Source organism: Amblyomma maculatum, chromosome 3 (assembly GCF_055883805.1).
Source record: "Amblyomma maculatum isolate TAMU_Amacu chromosome 3, ASM5588380v1, whole genome shotgun sequence".
Classification (NCBI taxonomy): Eukaryota; Metazoa; Arthropoda; class Arachnida; order Ixodida; family Ixodidae; genus Amblyomma; species Amblyomma maculatum.
The window spans coordinates 191,398,609-191,422,720 of NC_139346.1; the positions used below are offsets into that span (position 1 = coordinate 191,398,609).

Consider the following 24,112-nt stretch of genomic DNA (forward strand, 5'->3'; position numbering starts at 1 on the left):
AAGTGTAACAACACGTGATTACATTCGAGAACAGTAGCATCTGGTACCGCTGTTCAAAAGCTGTTGCCTAGGCAATGGTAGAGAGGTATAAATGGTGTGAAACTGATAGCACTTCAACAGTGGAGAACAGCTGAAGTATTTCGCAAGGATAAACAAACATCGATAAGTTGAGTTTTTTTTTTTTTTTTTTTTTTTTACCCATGGTGTTTGCTGAAAGTAATCCTTGGTAAGGGCAATCATATGCTCATACCATTTGCCTACACACCTCCCGACATTGGTAAGCAAGAAAGGTTCGTTCTATAGCTCGTACTGGCTGGCTAGCCAGCCTGCATCGCGAAGAAAGCACCTGAGTGGTATACACTGAAGAAGCGTTGCCAGATTGGAAAGTGGACGTGACAACAGAACTACGCCGGAATTTCTCGATGTTCCCAGGGTCTAAACTTGCTATAAATGAATAAAAATCTGAAGAATCAGAATTCATAAAACACGTGTTTTATTAAAACAAAAACAAAACAAGCATGACTTTCAGCCTCTAAGTATCATATTGTGCATCACATGTCTGATCGCTACTCGGGTAACATATCGTCAATGATAATGAATCTCACGCAACGGATCTGCCTGGAGGTCAGTGTTGTGTGAATCTGTACAATGACACATAAGGTGTACAGCGACTTAGTGTCTCTGCACTTCGTCTCCAAACACCTGACTTGACTGAATACCCGCTCCACAACTGCTTTTCGCACTGTGTATGAAAGGCAAGCCAGTGCATACAACGCCACTCTTGCAGGGCTTTTCATCCATGGCGTCTTCATACTTAAAAACTGCGACCCAGAATGTGGCAGCATCCCCTTGATGTTCGTCTTTAACAGTCTCCTCACTATAAATATGCATAACAATTCCTTTGCATTGCACTTCGTTAACGTTCTGGTTTCCTCTAATGGAAATTGTAAAATAGAAAATCTTGCAGTCTGAGGCAAAACTCTGGAAGGGTGGAGCAAAGTCATGCCTTGAAAAAATTGGTTGACTGGCAGGAAGATGCTATTCTATTTTATTTAAGAAGTCAGTGGCAACGTTCCTTCAACCTTTGCATGGTATATTCATGAAGATTTGACTCCTGGTGCTTGCAATAGAATTCACTCATAAGCTGAGCTCCCAATGGAAAGCCTATGCTTGATGAAACTTCTTGACTTCAGCATTCGATGAAACAAATCAAGCTCATAGAATATCTTTTATTAAATGAATGTTTAATGAATGGAAGTGCTAAATTTTCCAATAAGCTGCGCAGGTAAGCGGTGATTTCAGCATGAGTTAGTTTTTACCAGAAACCACGAGACTTTTTTCTGGTGTAGTACGTTCGTGTACCTGGGCACCAGGAGCTCTAACATTTACCCAGATTTCCGAAATCTGGAGGCCGATTTCACCAGTTGACAGCGCTGACTACTGAAATGTGTAGCGCAGATCTGCAACATTTTTTGTCTTATTAATGTGGGACGCATTAGGAACAATTCAAAAGTAAAGCATCTCGGCCAGTGCCACGCAAGTTTGTGTCCAAAGATGGTCAGCCATATCTGAAAGGGCCCCTGAAATGCTACTTGCTGTAATTTTCTAATGCAAGGAATCCACAGAGGTGGTCCTTATGAATATTCGGGTTAAATTTGAAAGCTTTTCGTGGAGCCTAAATTTACAAATGATAATTAAAAAGTGCTCCTGGTCACCGCTCGGGATTGATGGGGGCGACGCATACTCGCGCTTACCGCGTGCAAACCTCCCATCTGACGTTGCATGGGCTTGCTCCAGCAAGCCCATGCGACGTCAGATGGGAGGTATGGTATGGTATGGTATGGTATGGTATGGTCAGATGGGAGGTATGGTATTGGGAGCTCCTAATACGGGGCTTGATGGTGCGCCATCGCTACTTGTCAATTTCGTTTTTTTTTTCTTTTGCGCGCCGGCGTAGGTTGAGTTGAGGGAAGAGAGGAGGAGCATCATTTTTGATCGCCCATATATTCAGTGGTAATAAAGCTAATGATGGGAACGTATTTATACAAAAAAAGGCTATAATGAGAAAATAGGAGACAGGACGGGACGAGCACAATTGCGCTCGTCACGTCCTGTCTTTTCTTCTCCCGTGATCGTCTTTTTTGCGCACATACCTTCCCATCGTCACGAACCAACTCTCCCAACAACGTATCCTGCCGTAATAAAGCTAGCTTAAAATGTTTTGCTTTGTGGCGACGATTGATGCGAGAGCTATTGCTCGAGCACGCTTCATAATTTTAGTAAATAGCTTCTCGTGGGCCCTTTACTATCGCGATGTGTCTATACCTCAACTATTAAATTAATTTGGATTTGATAAATTCCTGCAAAACGGCCAACACTCTTTTATCAGGCTCATTTTATTCTACCTTTATATATCCACTCGTTTTCCTTCCACCTTCCTTCCTTCCTTCCTTCCTTCCTTCCTTCCTTCCTTCCTTCCTTCCTTCCTTCCTTCCTTCCTTCCTTCCTTCCTTCCTTCCTTCCTTCCTTCCTTCCTTCCTTCCTTCCTTCCTTCCTTCCTTCCTTCCTTCCTTCCTTCATTCATTCATTCATTCATTCATTCATTCATTCATTCATTCATTCAGTGCTGGTCTTAAGAGCAGCATGGAAACAAGCCAAAAGCATCGGCGTCGCGAGGATCACTTTAGCCTGACCGTCCAAGCCATGCGTTATCAGGAGCGGCGGTGTCGCGATACCCGTCTAGGTTTGCGGCTTGCGATTTTTTTTTTTTTTTTATGCGTCTTGCTAGGGTAGATCCAGGGAGTCCTGCTCCAAGTGAAGCCAACTTTATTGCAAGGAGTCGTTTCGTCGTCGGGCCGCCGCACTGCCGGCAAAGGAGGGAGGTCGGAAAGCCCAAACTGGTTTACACAATCGGCGTCTCTACGCGAGTCGCAACAACCAGACGACGCGGACCGACGCCACCGGACAGATCGGTTCGCCTTGCGGGTAGCGTAACAGCTCACGACCGCCCGTGTGACACACACACGAGCTCGCACCACTGAGAGCGACTCCAGTAGGAGGCCAGCAGCCGACGCGTGCAGGGCTCTCCGCTCTCACAGTCTGCTACCGGCGCTACGTCTGTCCTTGCTTTCATTTCTGTACTCGTTTGTTTAGTCCCGCATTCGACGTCCAGGGAAGACGCGGCTCGGACCATGACGTCAGGTTCGGTGCTGAAGATCCTGCTGGTCCTCGCGCCAGTACTACTGGCCTATGCTTTTATAACGTACATCGAAGTCCGCCTGCCACTCCCGGTGAGTTGAGCCTGTCTGTTGGGGAATGAGAAATGAGGGCTGGGTGTCGAATGCTTTCAGCTGTCGAGATGTACTGGTTTGAACAAATAGAACGAGGAACAATAGGTCATTGTCCAATCTGAAAGGTTGTGTTGTGTTGTCAATAGGGATCGCATCCTGCGTTTTACTTCAATTGCCTTCGCTCACGCAACGTATGACGTAATATTTACCGTCAGACATTTTAATGTTATGCTTCTATGTTAGGTTTTTGTGTGAATACATATATTGTATAATCATGACGACGGTAACCTCGATGCGCCGTACCCTAAGCAACCGTACACTTTGTCCAAACATGTACATACATACACACATTCCTTTTGTTTCTGCAGTTTGCCCGTTCAGAACAAGCAAGACCTGTGAAACTTCATTCCTCCATTTTCGGCGGATGCAAACCGATGATGCAGCGGTAACGCGAAACTGCAGCAGTTGGTAGGAAAGTTAGCTTAATACACGACTCTGCCTCTCGTCACGGGGACACGGCAGCGGATCGTCTCGCGAAGGATGTGGAACTGAGCAGTATAAGTATAGGAAATAAAATAATATCGAAATACCGCTCAAAGCCTTCAGCGCGTGGTCAGTGCAGGTCCGTCACCAGTGCCGTAATAACTCCGCAAAGCCGGCAAATAATACTTACTCTGGTCGAGTTCGAATATTATTTGAGAGTAGTAGTAGTGAAAAAATAGGCCTGTGTTTATTCTTTTTTTTTTCTGCCGTCGAAGTAATACATATGATCTTAGCTGCTGAGCGGTACCACAAGTCTTGCGTAGTATTTTGATCCATTTTTCTTTAGAAGTGTATATTTTGATCCATATTAAAAACATCTGGCTAAGTAAAAGTACGTTTTATTTGCCCATCTAAGTAATTTGTACTACAGTATTAGATGATAATGATGATTCCATTAACGTCTTAAGTATATTGTTTTGATATAAAAATATAGGCGCACAAGTTTACTACAACCACCATTGATCGCAGGACTGCAATTGCTTGATACTGCACACCCGAGTGCAGGTTATTTGTATGTATACTTACAACATGCATGGGCTCAATCTAATAAAACAATAAGCAGGCCACGTGAATTTGTCATTCAGTTTTTCTATGCATATGCTGCAAAAAGAAAATACCTATTATTCTCATGTACTTGAAACGACATCCCCTAGAGCGACCCTGCCCGGATTTCCTGTTGCCGATCGAGTGCCCCACATTGCCAAATAGCGGGGCAAAGTCGCTCGCGATCGACCCTGTACGTGTTTGCCCGCTGAGCAGTTGCGTGCTTCAGTCGCTGCCCCGATTCAGCGTCCTGGTGTAATTACCGTAATCGGCCTCGCAGGAATGTCAACCGCTGATATCCCTCCGCACCGGTTATGCAGTGAGAGTGGTGGAAAGTGACTTTTTTCGGCGTAGATACTATGTATCAGCGAAAGCCTCTTTCGGCAACGAGTGTTGCAACAAGTAGCATTCTTGATGAAGGCCGCCTACTTCTAGCCAGGGATGCTCGTTAAGACGACTGCGTGCGACTCTGTAATCAAAATTTATGAGATAAAACGTGCACGGCAGGGTGGCATATGGTCTTGCATCGGAGCAACGATTGTACCAAAATGTAAATTTCCAATAAAGGCTTATATTTGCCTCGCAGATTCGCACTGTATACCAGCGTGTTCCGTTTAAAGCTCTCCAGACTGTTGTGCTTCATAAAATTTGAAACGAAAAACTGATCGAATGAGGCGAACTGCATGCACGTCGTTTCATTGTTTCGTTGACCGATAGATATAGAGGGGGTTCGGCGAAATACAACTTCGAAGATGTCATAAGTGAGGATGCAACACTGCATTCCCAGTGAATTACAATAGCGATCGCTCAGGTATATGGACACTTTGCTGCAGCGTTATAAAAAGAACAAATGTAACCTTTATACTGCAGAACGCGTAGTTCCCTTCCTTTATTTGTTGATTTCTTACTGTAAAAAAAGTACTCCAAGAGGTTTTCCTTATGCTGTAAATAGATGGGAAGAGTGTCGCCTTAACAGTATACAAGCACATCATTACGGTTCCATTTTATTTACCAATATAGCATTTACGTGTCATTTATTTCATAGCATGCTATCGTTGAAACGCATCCTGCTTCGTTGAGACTCGAAGCCGATGAAAACACATTCGATCATGATTATAAGCGCGAATGTGTTTTAATGTCCCAAATGTCACGCAGCACGCTTTTGCACTTGGAATTTCTCTTCGACATGATGGTTCCATGGAATTTCTCTTCGACATGAGGGCGACATGATGGTTCCATGGGTTCATGCGCGAGCGCACTGACGACACGTGCTAGCTCATGTATATAGTACTTCCTAACTTTTGTAGGTATAATTTGTCACTAACGTTTGATCGCCAAATTGTGCTCCGTGATATTAAGGCCAGGACTGTACGCGAAAAGGTGCTGTCTTCGAGTAACCGCGAAACGGGGTTCGTTTCTTACCCACGTAACGGAACAGTTACTACACCCATTGCGCTTTCTATCTGTACAAGGTAAGGGGAAGCAATGTCCTCGCATTCAAGACCTCCTGCTCGCTAGGGCTGCCGTAAGGGCTCCGTTATTGTACGACAGAGGCCTTCACGATGTGGCGAATTTCGAGTGAGGGCGACCGGTTCCATCTGACTGGACCTCATACTTTCAAATTTTTTTGAATTTTAATGCTCTTACTGCCAATGCCGATGTCTGCTCCAAAGGTTTTGTGCGCACGTGCACATTCTTTTAGTACGGAAACATTCTTTTAGTACGGGCAGCGGCTGCCGCATTTGGGGCCCTTGGTCAAGGGCACCATCGCTTTTTCCACTTTTTTCCACCCTTTCACCAAATAAATCAATGGTGCGGGCTGCAACAACAATCTATTATCTTTTTCAAATCTCACCGCGTAGTTACATTTTCTTCCTGCTCCTCCTAATCCTAAACATGGCTCCCTCGCTCAGGGCAAGCGTGCTCCACCTGGATCTCCTTGGCCTCAGCCCCAGCGCTGGCAGTCCTGGCCGCTGCAGAGGAGCCTGGACCCGGACACGTTCGCCCTCAGCTCTGCCGCCGCAGAATCATGTGACGTGGTGGCCAAGGCGCTGTTGCGGTACCGCAAGCTTGCCTTCCTCGGAGACACGACCGGGAGGGGAGGAGGAGGAGTCGATGGAGGCCTCTCGGCCGTCGTCGACCACGGACTCCTGCCCGCGCTCAGGGTGGAGGTGGCCCAGTACCAGGGAGAGCAGCACTGCGGGTATCCCCAGCACAAGGATGATGAGAGCTGTAAGTCAGCGGGGGGAAAATGACTCGTTGTATAAATCCAAAGTGCTAAAGCTTTATAGAAAGCTTTGTTTGAAATGCTGCTGTCAAAAGCTTTTCAATTTTCTTTGCTCGCTCTCAACGTAGGCTCGCTGGAGCATTTGCTTCGTGGGCCTTGCCAAGGTGGCCTATGGGAACGCTGCAGTAGTCATTTGTGGTATAGGAACGGATGACATTGCCAGTGCCGGGATCGCATGTACAATGTAGGATCATTTACATCCAGTGCTCTTTGTTCTCGAATTTTATTCTTTCGAAATCGATGCATTAAAAACGGGAATACGATTTGGTTGTTAAATACCATTGTGTGTGTGCGTGTGTGTGTGTGTGTGTGTGTGTGTGTGTGTGTGTGTGTGTGTGTGTGTGTGTGTGTGTGTGTGTGTGTGTGTGTGTGTGTGTGTGTGTGTGTGTGTGTGTGTGTGTGTGTGTGTGTGTGTGTGTGTGTGTGTGTGTGTGTGTGTGTGTGTGTGTGTGTGTGTGTGTGTGTGTGTGTGTGTGTGTTCAAATTAGACTACATATTTTGTTATCCAGCAAAATAAGCCCTATAATTCGCTACTTTCTCGGGCCAGTTTTGCAGCAAAACATAACTTTGCGACATGCGCTAATTATTATGTGGAATGTAAAATACCCTGATTCTTGTTCATTATTGTGTAACAGTATCGAAATGGGAGGTCTCATTCAGAAACCAGTTACTAAGGTAAACATTTCTTTTTAAATGTTTTTAATGTGAGAACATTAGAGTTCCCATTTTGAAAAAAGGCCGAGGGCTGCTAACCTGCAGCTGCTAATTAAGACCTGTTCTGAGGAACAACGCATAATGTTCATACGTAAATGTTTTTTGCGTCAACTCTCAGGTGTGCCTAAGTGTCCGCTATGTTTCTGTTTCGCACTTATTGCAGTTATTTCGTCGCATATATCATATCATCTGCGCAGCGCTTTAACTTACATACAAGACTTGCATGCCTTTGTTTGCATACACTTTGAAAACATTATTTGAAAATCAGCGTGGCAATTTTAAACACTAGAGGGTATTGGAGAAAGACGCCGATAGTGTGCATGGTTGATTGATGTAAGTAGGGCATATATCAAGTATCTTTGGCTTTGCATCTTGATTCTGAAACTCACGAAATTAATCACTGCCATAAATAACAAGTATTTAAAGTTTTAAATTAGCATTTCACTCCGAAGAAACCTCTAGAATAAATGCAAGATAACCGCTAGTTTTCGCGCGGTGTTCTCAGTTTCGTGCACTGGAAAACTACGTTATCGAAAAGTCGTGTTTTCGCATAGAAATCGAGTTCAACCTGATTTTAAAGAAGTACGTTAAAGGTGCAAGACAAGGGTAAACATCGGTTTTACCATTTTCCCGCCTAAATGTAATCAGGGTTTTAATTAAGAAAGGTGTCCCATTGCACTGAAACAGAAGGCTAGTAGCGTGGCCTATAGTCTGTACAGTTTGAAAACTTTTTTAATCAGTTCGAGGAACAAAATCAGAAGTATTAGATAGATTTGAAAAATAGCTGATTTGAAAACATCTGCACAAATATTTTATTTACGCAGCTTTGTGTACCGTCCTTAAATATTAAGGCACCATGTGTCCAGATGCTTGAAAATATCTCTCGCCTAATGCACACACGAACCCCCTTCGGGGACAGCGTTCCAGAAAAAAATGAATTTTATCCTCCGAGAGGCGTTTAGAACACTAAAGCAATGCCACTGTGTCTTGAGAGATTTTCTAGTGTGCACTTTATCTTAATAGGGGTAACAAAAATAGATACTTCATGTAACGATTCCTTGCTGCAAGAATTTCATTGGTATGCTTTTCATGACGATCAGCTTCTGCGTTCACGCTTTGCTGTTGAAGCCAATAATGAAAAAAGTTAGGCAACTAGTAGTTATTGATAAATTAAGTTTGGAGAACTAAAAATATATCAGAAACTAGGCCACGCGACTCTCAACAGCAGTCTACTCTGTTTTAATGCCGCAGATTTTACATTGTCGTCCTGAAAAAAAAAAAAAAAAGTGTTGTTTCTCTGTAACGGAATTTCTCAGAAATGTCTTCTGGCGGGCTAGTTGGTGTAAATCATTCCTTTTTCAGAACTGCGCGAATAAAACAAGGACAAAGCGAGAAACACAGGAACATACACAAGCGCAGAACGCGGGACTTGCACGTGCAGGCTGCTTCTCGCTGTGTCCTTGTTTTATTCGCGCAGTTTTAAAAATGAAAGAATTTCCCAACTGGTCGAGACGGTATTGAGGTCGCCAGGGTCACGTGACCCCAAGGAACCAAACAGTGGAGAGCGCCGACTTTGGAAACATTCAGAAACATCCAGCAGGGGTAGGGCTAACGGCTGCATTATACTAACCGGACTCACTAATCTAACTTATTCCGCTCCAATACACCTGGATGTACTATGAATTATAGACGTGAATAAGGTGGATTAGAGTAGATATTAAAGGAGTTTAGAATATTAGAATATTTTGGTACGCTGATCCGATTGATGGAAGTCACTACTCGGACATTCAGAAGGGGGTGACTGATGTGTACCATATAGAGAATGCGGAACCTACCTGCAAATTGGTGGGTAAAGTGATGCATGCTACATGTGGCCCTGATTCGGAAGGGCTGAAAACATCGTGGGGTCGAAAAGTGTCTGAGGAGTGTACCTGGAATACCGTGCAACCTCACAAAAACAAAGTTGAAGATAAGAGGTAATTTAATATAAGCAAGTATAATAGGTGCTCAATGCTAATACCTAAGCCGAACCCCTAAATGCTGTCGCATTCCCGTCGTTATGATGTGGTTACAAAGAACTCCAAAAAATTATTTTTAGGCTTAGTTAATTTTAGCTTGGACGCTCCGTAAACTGTACCTGTGCTGAAATCGAACGCCATGCTATTCGGTGCAATATAAAAACGGACGCAGTGAAGCAAAAGAAAAAAAACAAAAAACGAACGAGTTTATTTTATACATTTCGACCAGGTGACAAGGTGTTGACAAATGGGTGGACTCAATGCGTTCGTTCGTTATGAAGCGAATATATTGAAAAATTGGGGAATTCGATATTACGATGCGCTGATTGCGGATTCGCTGCATAGGTATGACCTTGTTGAGAATGTGGCGTCATATTTTATTTGGTGCGTTGTCTTGCGGTTGTATTAAACGAATAATTTGCATCTTTCAAGAATCACTTCAGCAGCTTCCTCAGCTTCCTTGCTACACTCGAAAAGTATAAAAATGGTGCAGAATACAAATGCTATAAGAGGTATTTTGTTCTTTCTTTTTTATTTGTGCGCTGTCTATATCCTTGACTACGTAAGTCTACTTAAATAGAACTGAAATCTGAGACAGTTGATATGAATTTAAAAACGTTCTATATATAGAGCGTTTTTGGGTGAAATATATACAATAAAAGACGTTATCTAGGAGTTATTGTCTAGAAGTATTACATTACTATCCCGCATTATCTAGAAGTAGGCAGATAAAAAAGAGAGGGCAAGCGAAAAGAGGTGGTCACTTTACATGTTTCAGACGCCTTAAGCCGATCACAACAGCTGAGAAGACTTCACCTATCATTATAAGGTCCTGCTTAGAATTCTCTGCCACTTTTTGCTCATTACAACATATTTTGACCAAGGACAGATCTCACTTGAAAATAATCATGCATAATTTATAGGCGTTCGTTACAAGCACTCTGCATGCCGTCGACCTTACCTGAGTGTATACGGTATCCTTTTGTTTTATTTCAGACACGCTCAACATACCTGAGCAGGGAGACGCTATGCTAACATCGACAACTGTCTGGGGAGCACTTAGAGGTAAGTTATTATGTATACTGAAATTCTAAGAATATGCGCAGATGCTGTGATCACTAGAAAGCGCTAGAAAATGTCTGCATTTTCTACTTTCAGGACTCGAAACATTCAGCCAGCTTGTTCACCAAGATCCCGTTAGCAAAGCGGTAAGAGCTACAAGGAAGTTTGGAGCAATGCATGATTTCTTACAATTGCCGATGTTTAGGTTCCACTGACACTTATGAGGTGAGTATAGGTAACTACCAGTCATGAGTGAGGTGCAACCAAAGTAGTGGGACGGGGTAGTTGGAAACGCAAATATATACGACTAACGGATAAATACAAATTTGTTTTTACATAGGAAGGAATAATATTTAAGTGGCGCAGGCATATACCGCATTGGTTTCTATGTTTCTATGTTCTATGTTTCTATATACCTCATTGGTTTCTATGAGGTCCCCCGGACAGTTTATACTTCGGGACCTCCTTCTGTAATACTAATAATCCATGTACATGTACCTCACAGTGTAAAATAAAGATGATGATGATAAAGATGTTTCTCAATTTCTTAGTTCATTTATGCGTTCTTTCTAATAAATTACTGGGTTTTATACTGGTTGCATTTATGATCAGTTTTAATGCAGTAGAATTAAGCTCAAGATATTAAATGGCAGTAAATGCATTCTCGGCAAACGATATGAGAAAATAAAACGAAATGGAGAGACCGCCGTATTTAAGGAAGTTTCCGTTTTCATTATGTTCACGGGATAACTAGGCCATCTGAGCGTTGTACTTATGGCTAACTGGTTTTTGGTACATCTTTGTTCCCCAATGTGGAATAAAAGCAAGTTCTCACTGAGCTCTCTTTTTCGTTTCCTCGCAGTTCCTCGTCAACGTTACGGTTATAGATGACTTCCCCAGGTTCGCGTACAGGGGCCTGCTGATAGATTCGTCGAGGCACTTCCAACCAATAAAAGTTCTCAAACAGAACTTGGTGAGTCAGAACAAAAATTATAAAATAAATCATTGTTCGTTACAACATCTTCCGAAATAATCACAAGTCCGTTTTTGCAACTTGCGTAGTAAGTGGGACACGAGGGTTTGCAAAAAGAAATCTAATCGGCAGCATGCCTCTCTCGTTTTGCAATGGCGTTACCCGCCTCTATAAATGCCCTTACTGGGAGCCATATATAGTCCCACGAATGGCTCGTAACAGCGGCTAATAGCTACATTTTATGCTCTTCACTTTGTTCTCTGCCAATCTTAGAACGTATGCTGTCACAACTTCCAAGGTTGCCGTCGAGGTGGAGTTCGCTTGCCATCTGCGTCACTCCTCATTTCAGTGGAGTGACGCAGAATATCAGGGTATCAAGCCAATGCTTTTTTTTTTTTTTTTTTTTTTGTGGCAATGAGTTCAGCGCCATCTGAAACTTAGAACTGGAGTTTCAGGGCGCTCGTAGAAACGTGTACACTCCACGGACGTGGGCAGCATGTTTGACAAAGCCTGAATGAGCGTCTTGTTGCGACATCTTAATGAAATCTTATTTATCATTAGCAAATGATCACGATCACTTCACAATCTAACATGGAACATTAGGATATCTGTGGCTTATTTTTCACTGATAATCCCTCGCCTCATACGTCTTACAAAGTTTGTAGCAGGTGAGCCGATCTTAAGCTCTAGACGATGCTTTTTGTGTTCTTTCTTTCTTCTACCAGGACGCTATGGCTTACAACAAATTCAACGTCTTCCACTGGCACCTCGTCGATGACCAGTCTTGGCCGCTCGAAATGGCGACATATCCCAACCTGACACAGGTATTACCAGCTCAAGTTGACATTTTCAAGGCCAGATTGTGCGAATGTTTGGTTTTGTGGAAATGCTTGCAGCGGCCGCGCTCTTGACAGTGTGAAGGGCATCAGACATCTGAAAGTGATATGATATATGATATATAATATGATATGATATGATATGATATGATATGATATTTACCGACTACCCAGTTAGCGTTCTAGCATAGTCCATTTTTAGTTCACCGGGCTCTTTTTCATGTACTAATGCTGATCCGGCCTTCCTGTCGTCCTTGGTCGCTGTGTGTGTATGTCGAGCGCGGGTTGCTTCGTGGTATCTGTGAAGGGGCTTTTCTCTCCTGACCATCAAGCAATCTGTAGCTGGGTGGTTGAGCTCCTTGGTGTCTCTCCTATTGTCGCCTGTCATCTGCGCGCTTTGCTCCATAGATACTTAGCCGTTCTAGCCTGTTGGTGAACACAGCAGCGGACTGCATTCATTCTTTGGCTTGGTTTGGTTTGTGGGGTTTAACGTCCCAAAGCGACTCAGGCTATGAGAGACGCCGTAGGGGAGGACTGCGGAAATTTCGACCACCTGGGGTTCTTTAACGCGCACTGACATCGCAAAGCGCACGGGCACCTTGCTTTTCGTCTCCATCGAAAAGCGGCCGCCGAGGCCGGGATTCGATCCCGCGTCCTTGGGCACAGTGGTCGAGCGCCGTAACCACTGCACCACCCCGGCGGGGCCTGCATTCATTCTTTGAAGTCACAGCCCATCAGGTAGGTTCCTTGGACACGAAAGGAAACAACTTAACGTGCAGGTTCCTTCGATATGAAAGAGGGCTAGATTGAGCATTCAATTAATTATTACTCCGTGATTATCCAGGACAGGCACTCTTTTTTTTCTGTTTTCTAACCAGAATTTCTATTGGCTTTTAATATGTAAGCGTCATTTTTAACATCAATAAGGAAATAACAAAAAAATAGACTTTTTGTACAAGCTGTTCGGTCCATTTCATACTCAGGGATCCACCACGGCTTCCACGTGGGCTATACGCTTTACTACGCTTCTTCTCTTAGAACTCTTCTCGTAGAATTAGAAGTATTCTCGTATAGGTTCGGATGATATCTTCTCGATATTAGCCCGCACAAGTCCTCTGTGAACCATGCAGAAAAGTGTGGTAGTTCTCAAAATATAGTAGCTTACATCTCCAAACACAAGTTCTGCATTTTTGCTGCTGCAATCAAAATGTATTGTCGTTGCATTGCGCTCTAGGACAGCGTTAATTATAAACAAACGAGATGTATCGTCCATGAACGGGACGACAAGAATGGATAGCCAGGTTGTCGAGAAACAGTGGACGTCCTTATTTATTGATTGGGGTTATTTATACACGAATTGGAAAGGGGTTAGTGCACAAAGAGAGCAAGGGAAAAGAACGTGGCACTGCACAGTACCCAGATAACTTGAAGGCCATGATCGGATATGATACACGGGAGATGCCTTCGTCATGCGGTGGGCTTAGTTATGCTGGTGATGCTGATGGTGGTGTCTTGCGTTCTGCCTACCTACTTCACTCAAACCGTCGTTGTAGCATTAAAAGAAAAGAACGTAGACAAGGAGCAAAATCGGAACATTTCAGCACTTTCACTCTAAAACTTTAATTACAGTAGCCCTTCAAACTGAAGCACTGAAATTGATGTGACGACAGATCAGTGTTAGGGTTTCAAAGCGGAACCGGAACCAAACCGAAAACCGGAACCGAACCTGAATTTTTGCCCGGAACTGGAACCGAACTGAACCCGAATTTTTTTCTACCATTTCGGAACTGAACCCGAACAGGAACAAATAGGAGGAACCGTGCGAAACCGGTTCACGGTACGGTTTCGGCCGACTTTTGCTGGCAACTTACCTTCATTATTTTTTTCTTTTATCGCTGCTTGTAAAGCGCTCTTCTCGCTTATTTTCAAAGCGCCACTGCACACTGCACAAATCACAACCACATTGGAAAATCGTCCCTTGCAAAAAGATAACAAGAACAAAAGGAAAATATATTGCCACACGCATAGCACCAATATCTGGTGTCAGACTATCGTTTCATCCTTAACATGGGTATCCGCTCCGCTGCGTAGTGACGCCGCTCATGGAGAAAGTTGTCCCATTTGAGAGCCTTCCTAGGCAGTGAAATAAGAAGATATAATTCGCAAGTTGAGTTACATATTCAGATAAATAAATATATAACCATGTACTTACAACTCAAAAACGAAATGACAAATCTGTTAAAAAAAGAAAATGTGACGCAATTTACTTTATTTTTCTATCGTTCGACGACATTGCAGTGCGTCACATGGCACATGCATAGCAGCCGTATGTGATGCGATGCGAGCAAATGCAATTTGGTTGACCGAGACTTCAGAATGATAAACCGACGCTGATGGTGGGAAGACCGCCTTGGGCAACAGTGTACATGTCTGTTCTTAAGTTGTAGTGTTCTCTTTCTTTTGCCCCTAGCAATGTTTGCTTGTGTTATTTGCCTGGGCAAGTTAAACCATTCCAGGAGGGAAGCTCCAATGTTCAACTTATGCGACTAAACATACAAGTTTAGCCTTAAAATGGTTTGGTTTGGTTTGTGGGGTTTAACCTCCCAAAGCAACTCAGGCTATGAGAGACGCCGTAGTGGAGGGCGCCGGAAATTTCGACCACCTGGGGTTCTTTAACGTGCACTGACATGGACGCCTTGCTTTTCGCCTCCATCGAAAAGCGGCCGCCGAGGCCGGGATTCGATCCCGCATCCTTGGGAACCGTACTCGAGCGCCGTAACCACTGCGCCACCCCGGCGGGGCTCTAGCCTCAAAATGGTTCTAGAAGAAGACATATAGCGTGCCTATGCAGGTACCCATGACGCGCAACAAGACGGTGCACCTTATAGCGTCGCGGCCACAGAAGCAATACATTTAATTAATTCGGTTCTTTGGCAAATATAGTAATTACTCCAACTCTAATACATGATGGATGGGACTTTTGTGAGCGCCTTTTGGGCTACAACACGTACATGGGTGCATTTGCGTTTCATTTTCATAGAAAGGCGAAACGCAAAGACGTCCGTATGCTGTGCGATATGTAGCCACACATATGGCATTTGCATGTTAGTTTTGGGATCTGTACTTGGTTTTACCTTGATATGATATGATTCCAAATGCCTTTAGTGGGAGCCGGACAAAACATTGTTGTACATGCTGTTAGAGGAGGTTTCGGTCTGAAATAAAATTCACGTGAAATTTTGTGTACCTGAAAAGCACAGCAGGAAATATTATTTCCTTTAAAATTTCTTTCGGCGCACGTGGCAGCTTTAGTTGGTTATGTGCCAACGAAAATAATCATTAAATTTTCCCCCATCCTGCCCTAACTGTCGGTCACTCGTTTAGAAACATTCTGCTGAGGTCTGTGCAACCGAGTGAAACCCGTCACATCTGACGATAAATACAATAGACGGCCGCGCCACTATATGAATTTTCAGATTTTAGTATATACTGGAACAGGAAAGAAAACTCAATATTAAAAAAGTGGAGTAAAAAAATAAGATACACTGAAAGTGGGTTTTCTTTCTTTTTTTTTTTTTTTTTTTGAACCTGTTTGAACCTGTTCGGCAAGGTCGAACTGGTTCGAACCGAACAGAATGTGTCTCCGAAGTCGAAACCGAAACCGAAAGGCGTAATGCGAACCCTAATCGAACCCGAAAAAATTCCGGTTAGACACCGCGTATGAAGGTGCATATGTAAAATATGTAAAAAAACCGAGGTAAAAATAGCTACGGGAGCTACGGTTCATCCTGCCCCAAAAGAATAGCTGGCTTCATTTCGGTCGGTGAGATCGCTTCTGTCAGCTTGTTCAGTCAGTAGCTTTTTCGACAAGTACATGACGTAAGCATACAAGCACGTAATAACCGTATTTTCGTTTGTAGCGAGAACTACATTGGCCACAATCCCGCCATTTTGCCGTGCCTGTCCGTACCTGTCCGTGCCTGTCCGAAGAGCGAAGAAAGAAGTCGTGGGAGGCGGTAGCTGGCATCCGACATGACCGAGCACTAATTGGACGTAGGGCTTCCTGACATTACGTTTGGCAGGAGCTGCCAACTCGGGCCTCTCCTTTCATATGGGAGGGTGATAATATCACAATCAGCCTGCGAAAACATTTGCATTCGCGCTATCCCTAGGCCACGCAGGCACGTTCATACGGCTCGGTCAAAGCGGGGCTTTATATCTTGAGGTAACAGCGCGGAACGTGGACGGGAGCACAAGATTAGAAGACGACACAACGAGCGCTGACCTTCAACAACGTTTATTTTGGAAAACCCACAACTTCTTATATCCTTACGCCACACATCATAACCATCATAACCATAACACATCATTGAGCATGTGCATAACCAACATGTCCAAGCTGCTATTCTAGGGGCTTTATATGTTGGCTGGTAGCTTACGCTATCGCATCATCGCGAAGGGGAGTGAAAACAGAGAGAAAGAGGTGTCGTAGTCGAGGGCATCGCACCACCGTGCGATGAGGCTTTCGCCTCATCGCACTTTAGTGGTCAAAAGTTCCTCCTGTGGCATAAATAAAGCTAAAACCATAGGGTAAAAAACCTACGTGCAAAAGCCATGTCTACTTTCAAGCCGAACCTAAGCGCAGCCATGCAGATAGCTCTCGGGTAACTCCAGGTTTAACCACAAGCTAAACCATAGCTAATATTTTGCACTTTTCGTTGCTTTTCGTTCATATTTATTCAACACGATAACTAGAAGCTTTGGTTTCTGACACCGGGGTCTCGTTAAAACAATTTGACAAATGCACCACGCCACGACAGGAATTTAGGTGCTAGTGCACAGGCGTGCTGGTGCATAGACCGAATACATCCTACATTTGCTTTGAGAAAGCAGTATTCCAAAAATCGTAACGACAGTTGGCTTTGTGGAGCTTTATACCACGTTATTGGCATCCTACTGGTAGATAGCAAGAATGAACTGCTTTATCCTTTGCAGAGTGCCTACTCGCCGAGACACGTGTACAGCCGCAAGGACGTGCAGGACATCATCGAATACGCACGACTGCGCGGCATCCGCGTTATCCCGGAAGTCGACACTCCGGGACACACGCAGGCCCTCGGAAAGGCCTTTCCCGGTAAGTTTTCAGTGAATGCGTATATAGTAAAAAATGTTTAGTGATCAATCTCATTTAACATATCCCTTGGTTTGTCAGCATCCTGTTTTCTAGCTATTGTTGTCTTTATGGGATCAATGTGCCCGTGAAAGTTTCACGCACATTATGGGTCGTCTTCGTTCTGCGCAGAAACGAAGCAAAATTATGGTTACTGTATACTTACTGTGTGCTGAATTAGACAAGCTTATCTAAAGCGGAGTTTGCATTTCAGTGGAGGCAAGACGGGAAAACCACTGAGTACTAAAATTCTGGTATTTGTTGATCGAAGTTATTCTGGTTCCATCTACTACGACCTGTCTCATTGCTCATAATCTTTATTTTTTTTTTAAATATGGGATTAATAGTCAACCGATCGGGTGATCTGTCTGTCGGTCAGTACGTCTTTCTTGGCAACTGTTCTCACTCGAAACGTGATAACCAAAATATATGCCCCTAGAGTCACCTAGTTTCAATCTCATGTCACTGGATTCTAGTAAATATTTGTGTGCAATAAGAAACAGTCGTGAATCTGTAGGACTCATTTCGCCAGTTCGTCAGTCAGGGTGGATTTTGTTATCGGATGCGTATGTCTCGTCACTTATGTTTCCTAGTAAAACTTGCGACTGCTATATTCTCGTGCACAGATATACACGGGCATATCTATGCACGAGAATGTCGCAGCCGCTGTCTATAAAAACAGACAGTGATAATGTATCTGTTTGAAAGGGCAATGTTATATTTGGACTCAGCAACAGCGCTGCGATGCATTGAGCAGCTGCTTCAGCCACTTTTCGTTCACTTATTGTCGGCTTTAGTTGAAAACTGTTTTACCCTTGTATGTTAAGCTTCACAACATTGCGCATGTTTCAGATATTCTCACAGCATGCTATTTCAACGGCACACGTGGAAAACCCGACTATCCAAACCATGCCGCATTCGAGATGCTGAACCCGATGCAGAACTACACGTATGACGTCATGAGGAACATCTTCCAAGAAATCATCGAGACCTTCAAGGACAAGTACATCCACCTAGGCATGGATGAGGTTTACTACTCCTGCTGGTGGGTAGCAGAGAGCTGAAACGGACGTAAATGCATGCACCTAGGCGAAGCTGCCCGGAATCGGCAGATGCTTTTACGATCTCAGGATATATATATATATATATATATATATATATATATATATATATATATATATGCGCGTGTGGTGTGTGTGTGTGTGTGTGTGTGTGTGTGTGTGTGTGTGTGTGTGTGTGTGTGTGTGTGTGTGTGTGTGTGTGTGTGTGTGTGTGTGTGTGTGTGTGTGTGTGTGTGTGTGTGTGTGTGTGTGTGTGTGTGTGTGTGTGTGTGTGTGTGTTGCCTCTTCATGCAACCACAAACAACAACAACTACAAAACAACCTCTGCGAATACATAAGCGCAACTGGACTTCACTCCTTCTTTTAACTTTCTATCTCCTGCACCCCATTCCCCCTTTCTCAACTTATGCCTTGTGGCAAACTTTTCGAAAAAAAAAAACTACAAAACATGGTAACTAGAAGCCGAGCGAGAAAGCGTTAACATTTCTCTTTCGAGGAAATTAATTATCACGCTCTACGAAGCTACTCATAAATTACGAAGGCACTGCGATTAAATATGTATTGAAACCATAAATATTTTTACCGCACACCGCAACTTTACTCAGAAATGTTTTTGCAATCCACATTCATCAAAAACTGTCACCATGGTTCGGTATCGATCCTACGACTTCCTGTACAGCAACAGAGCGCCATCTATGGTAATTAGCCACTGCAGTTATTACTTTTGCTCCGTAAAGGACACTCACCGTGCCGGGAGGTTAGCGCAAAGGTCTAAGGGTCAGGTTTCAGGTTAGTGTGCACTTGCGCTCTGTGCACAATAGGCGTCAAACTTGTTGAGGGTGCTATAACGGTGTACTGGGAACAATGGCGACACTCTATCGGTGCTAGAAACAATGCGACACTTTATCGGCCATAGAGCAACGTCTGCATGCAAGTGGAGCCTGAATAGATATATGAACCAGGTTCGAACAAGTATTCCACCCGGAATGCATCGAATGCTGCCTTATTTCGCTTATTGTCTTCTGCTGCACACTGCTATTGCTCTCACTACAAGCGCACGCTAACTGTATGTGTTGATTTCTAGTGTGTCGTTTCTATTGCTGGCACTTCAAACGTCCACCAAAAGGGCTATTGCATGAAGGATGGTTCGAGCGTTCAAACAAAAGGAGATTTGATGAAAGCCTTGAATTGAAGTAGAACAGTGCGCGGTGCATGCTCAACATCGATGAGCAAGCTGTTGCGGCCCCGAGCAGTTTTCACAATGAGCAGATATGTGTGCAAGCATATTATGGAGCAGGGTAGACAGCTTTCTGATGGTTGGTGTGGCTTGATAGACGATAAGTGAGCGGGCAAAGTGACGGAAACATCTAAAGATGCAATACAAAAGTTGTCATAGTGGCGGTGCTTAAAATGCATCGTTTAAATTCGAAGTTAGTCAAGCTATATATTGTATCCAATCACGGCGATAATGATGCGGCAATTAATAGGAGTAGTTCGAAAAATAATTCAGGCTGCTAGATTTAGACTGACTCGAAGTTAGATTCCTTACAAAGTCATTTAAGGTTGTCACTTGCGGCGGTATTCACAAAATAGCATTGCTTTCGAGCATCCTGATACTCGGCTAGCTGCGAAATATTCCTAACATACCGTTCCATTTCTACAACAGAATTGCGGAAATGTAAGTTCCCTCGAAATATATTGGCCAAGGCCACAAATGAGGTGGACCAGTGTCTAAGCATTTCTGTAACCTCCAGCACAGAGGAGAACGGTTGGTCCCTTGGTCACAACGAACAACGCAAGAGTCTTTGATGAACTTCATTCTGTTTGTCGCGCAGGGAATCGAGTCCCGAGATCGCCGAGTTCATGCAACAGCAGGGCTTCGATGCGGTGAACAAAGTGGAACAGTACTATGTCAAGCGGACGCTGGCCAACGTCCAAGAGCTGGGAGCTAAGTACATGATCTGGCAGGACCCTATCGACAACGATGTTAACGTACGTATATTATTCCAGTTTGAGTCTCCAGTTGTGCATTAGCTACATTTCATGTGCAGCAACCATCGCTTAAAATTTACCACTATCCATAGTTTTAACAGTATCTTTAAGAAGGTCCCGGCCGTTTTTCGATGGAATAAAAAGTCAGGCTCCCGTGTGCTGTGCGATGTCAGTGCACGTTAAAGAATCCCAGGTGGTCGAAATTTCTGGAGCCATCCACTGTGGCGTTTCTCATTTCCCGAGTTGCTTTGGGACGTTAAACCCCACAAACCAAAGCAAACCGAACTTTTTAGCGTTTTTTTAAATCTCTTTTGTGTGTGCTGGCATTTTCTTAGCTACATTCTTAGACATTCAAGTGGCGCAAATCAGTCACTAAAGATGGCTAGCACTGTGAGTGCCAAGTGAGTAAAAGAATCTACTCATACACTGAACGTACGTATATTAACTAGACGACATGAGAATTAACAGTCGATGTCCATCCGATTATAGTTCACGTAGGGTGAAAAAGCTTTGCTTGACATCAGGCACTGGTTGAATTCAGGTTGAATTCACAACATTCTCCAGTGAATTCAGGTTGAATTCACTAGAGAATGTTCAGATAAACTGAATAATTGTGAGAATGATAATGCAATGCTGAGCTTTATGTCTTCTATGTAGGCTGCAAACGACACCTTGGTCGGCGTGTGGAAGGACACGTCACTGGACACCAAGATGGGACGCTGGCAGGATTACATCAAGCCGATCGCTCGCAAAGGATATCAAATGGTGCTTTCGGCCTGTTGGTACCTGAACTACATCAGCTACGGTCAGGACTGGAAGAAGTTCTACCAATGCGACCCGCGTGGTTTTGACGGTGCGTGCGAGAAAGAATTTCTCAAAGGGCACTCTGTGGGGCACACTGTGGGGCACACTGTGGGGCACACTGTGGGGCACACTGTGGGGCACACTGTGGGCCAATACACAGTGGCAGTCCAACATCAGAACGTGCCTTACTCAGCTAAGTCTTATCTGAAGAGGGGCACTTAAAGTGAATGTGGCGACCGATGTGCGCTTACGATCGGTGATGTTGTTCATTAAATCGCGACCTTGACGTCTCTCGGGTGTCTGGATGCATGCACAGCCATGAAGAATGACTTTATCTAGCTCCCAATTCTGAAGAAGTTGCGGAACCATTCGGCTCATACCTTTGATGGCGTTCACCTTTCTGAATGTGTGCCTTTACAGCACAATTATGCCTACAGGTTCATCTGAATCTTTAGGGTGTCGCTGCCGTTCAGTCGCTGTATTTCACCAATTACTGGATACTGGATTACTGGATACTACAACTGGATCGGTGATCCAGTTGTAGTATCATCGATGGCAGTAGAAAAGCTACGGCTCTAGGACACTCTTTAAACTGAAAAGAATACATTTTCTTGTTTTATTTTTACTCCTCAACTCACGTTCCATGTTGCAGTGCAGTTATAGGGTAGCGGTAGAGCTTCTTGTTAACACGGGCTGAGCAGCCAGCGAAACCGGATATTGGCCCCGAGAATGACCCGAGCAGGATCATCGAAAACGTTTTCGTCTGGTCCCTGCGGATATTACTGACTACTGATACTTCAACAGATTAAAGTCTTTTTCTAAGTATTTAAGTGCGATAATTGCGTCAAGAATGCCAGGAGTAAAACTGCGACTCGGGTGCTAGCTAGGCAACCGTTTTAATAAAAACCTAGTGAACTGGAAGCTTTTGAAAGGACCCATGCGTTAATCTACACCTGAGTGTAGATAATTTAATCACGGAAGTTTTTGTTTCATTGACAGGCACCGAGGAAGAGAAGAACCTGGTCGTTGGCGGCGAGGCTTGTATGTGGGGCGAATACGTCGATGGCACCAACATTATTCCCCGTCTGTGGTAAGTACACATTTTGCAAAGTCTTTAGGCACCGTACCGTTAACAATGCGATTGCGAGATTCGGTCCCTGCGACATATGCATAGTTTGCCCGCAGTGTACAGTCATGGACAGGATGACATGAAACGATGAAGTGACGATCGAAAACTATACCCTTGACTCCATATGCAGTTATGAGACAACAAAGCAGCAAGTATAGGAATATCGGTACGTTAGTACTACCCTTGTCTCCTTGCGAGTGGCATGAGCTTGCAGCAATAAAGTTTTTGAAGGTGTATTTTCTAAACTGAACGGTAGAAGCAAAACTTAATTAAAAAATCGCAACAGGGGAGTGTGCTCAAAGACAGATGGTATGACTCAATACAAGGCGCGACAAAGCACGCCTTTCCGCCAGACTTATACTAGTTATGCTAATTAGGACGTGGTGGGCCTGCACTCTCGTGCCCATGTTTATCTTGTTAATGGTCTCGTAGCTGCATGGCGTCATCAGTATTTTCTGGCCATCGCTTCGCTGTTTCAGGTCAGCTTGTCCATGACAGTACGTTTAGGAAAACTAAAGGCTGCGAGTCTCCATTTGCATTTGGTCTTCGCTTTTGCGTGTAACAAGTGCACGAGTACCTGATATATCGTAGTAAGGCACTTCCACCGTTCACTGCAGGCCTCGCGCTTCAGCCGTCGCTGAGCGTCTGTGGAGCAGCGCTGACGTCAACAACACGGATGACGCCGCTTTCAGGCTGGACCAGCAACGCTGCCGCATGCTCAGGTCGGCTGATGTTCATAACATTGTCGTTTGACGAATGCGAAAATCACTTGTAGAAAGAACATCATAACTGCTGCAGCGTGTATGAAGTTGTTCAGATGCGAGCAGGACGACTATACGATAATGTTCACGTCCTTTTGTGGGGTAGTTTCTTTTTGACCTGTTCTGGGATATTTGTGCCAAGTGTCCGAAATCTAGAAAATTAAAGCGATAGCTCCTCACTGATGACATGCGAAGAAGTGCGCACTAAAATAGCCACCGCATGTGGTGCAATGCAGGCTCAATTTGCCAATTTACAAAACGCAGACAGCGCCCCATTGTGCCGAAAGGGTAAATATCTCATAAAAAAAAAAAGAGAGAGAAACCGAACTATTCAATACAATCTTTCTACTTGTTTGTCGCTGCGAGTCCCGGCGCGTTGTATATGTCGTGAACAATAATCATCACAAGAACACCTCTACCACGCTGCGTGTAATTTTTAGTATGATCTGCTTGATTCGTCTGCGTTATGGTCACGCAAAGAGTTCAAATTAAGGTGCTTTTAAGCGAGTTTCTGAAAGGCAGCGGGCAGTGCAGAATACACAATTATTCTGGGTGGAGCCGTGTGTCTGTCGAAATTCTCAGTGTTTTCTTGGATTTAGAAACTAGAGGCATTCGAATCTAAGACGCTCAATATGTATACATGTACGATGTCCCCCGCCGTTTCTCCGGAGCCGCCATTTTTATTCGTCTCTTATTCTTCATGCAGGCGTGGTATTCCAACCCAACCCATCTTAAACGGCTACTGCGGCGACTACGAGTGGGATCTGGAAACTCCTTACCACATCGACTGAACAACAAAAATGGAAACTGCGAAGGGCCATCCAAGGGACATTTACACTCATTTACTGCATACTCCTGAAGCTCACGCGATTCTACAAGGCATCGTCACGAATAAACTGCCGAGTTTTGAATGCACATCTCATATAGGA

At 44.1% G+C, this 24,112-nt stretch overlaps 1 protein-coding gene across 1 annotated transcript; it reads left to right on the forward strand.

Annotated features, from left to right (window-relative positions):
* Positions 1–2,801: 2,801 nt before the first annotated feature.
* On the forward strand, positions 2,802–24,112 carry LOC146197281 (beta-hexosaminidase subunit alpha-like). The gene is made up of 13 exons (XM_084599087.1): positions 2,802–3,290; positions 6,290–6,608; positions 10,392–10,460; positions 10,554–10,603; positions 11,320–11,430; positions 12,156–12,254; positions 17,262–17,400; positions 18,289–18,481; positions 20,333–20,489; positions 21,147–21,342; positions 22,293–22,383; positions 23,040–23,144; positions 23,890–24,112. The coding sequence occupies exons 1-13, from the start codon at positions 3,192–3,194 to the stop codon at positions 23,972–23,974; spliced, it is 1,713 nt and encodes a 570-aa protein (XP_084455213.1). The 5' UTR covers positions 2,802–3,191; the 3' UTR covers positions 23,975–24,112.

Coding starts and splice junctions, on each gene's coding strand:
- LOC146197281 (XM_084599087.1), top strand. CDS start 3,192: ATGACGTCAGGTTCGGTGCTGAAGATCCTGCTGGTCCTCGCGCCAGTA. Junction 18,482..20,332: donor GAGGTTTACTACTCCTGCTG/GTGGGTAGCAGA, acceptor TTTGTCGCGCAG/GGAATCGAGTCCCGAGATCG. Junction 20,490..21,146: donor CTATCGACAACGATGTTAAC/GTACGTATATTA, acceptor TCTTCTATGTAG/GCTGCAAACGACACCTTGGT.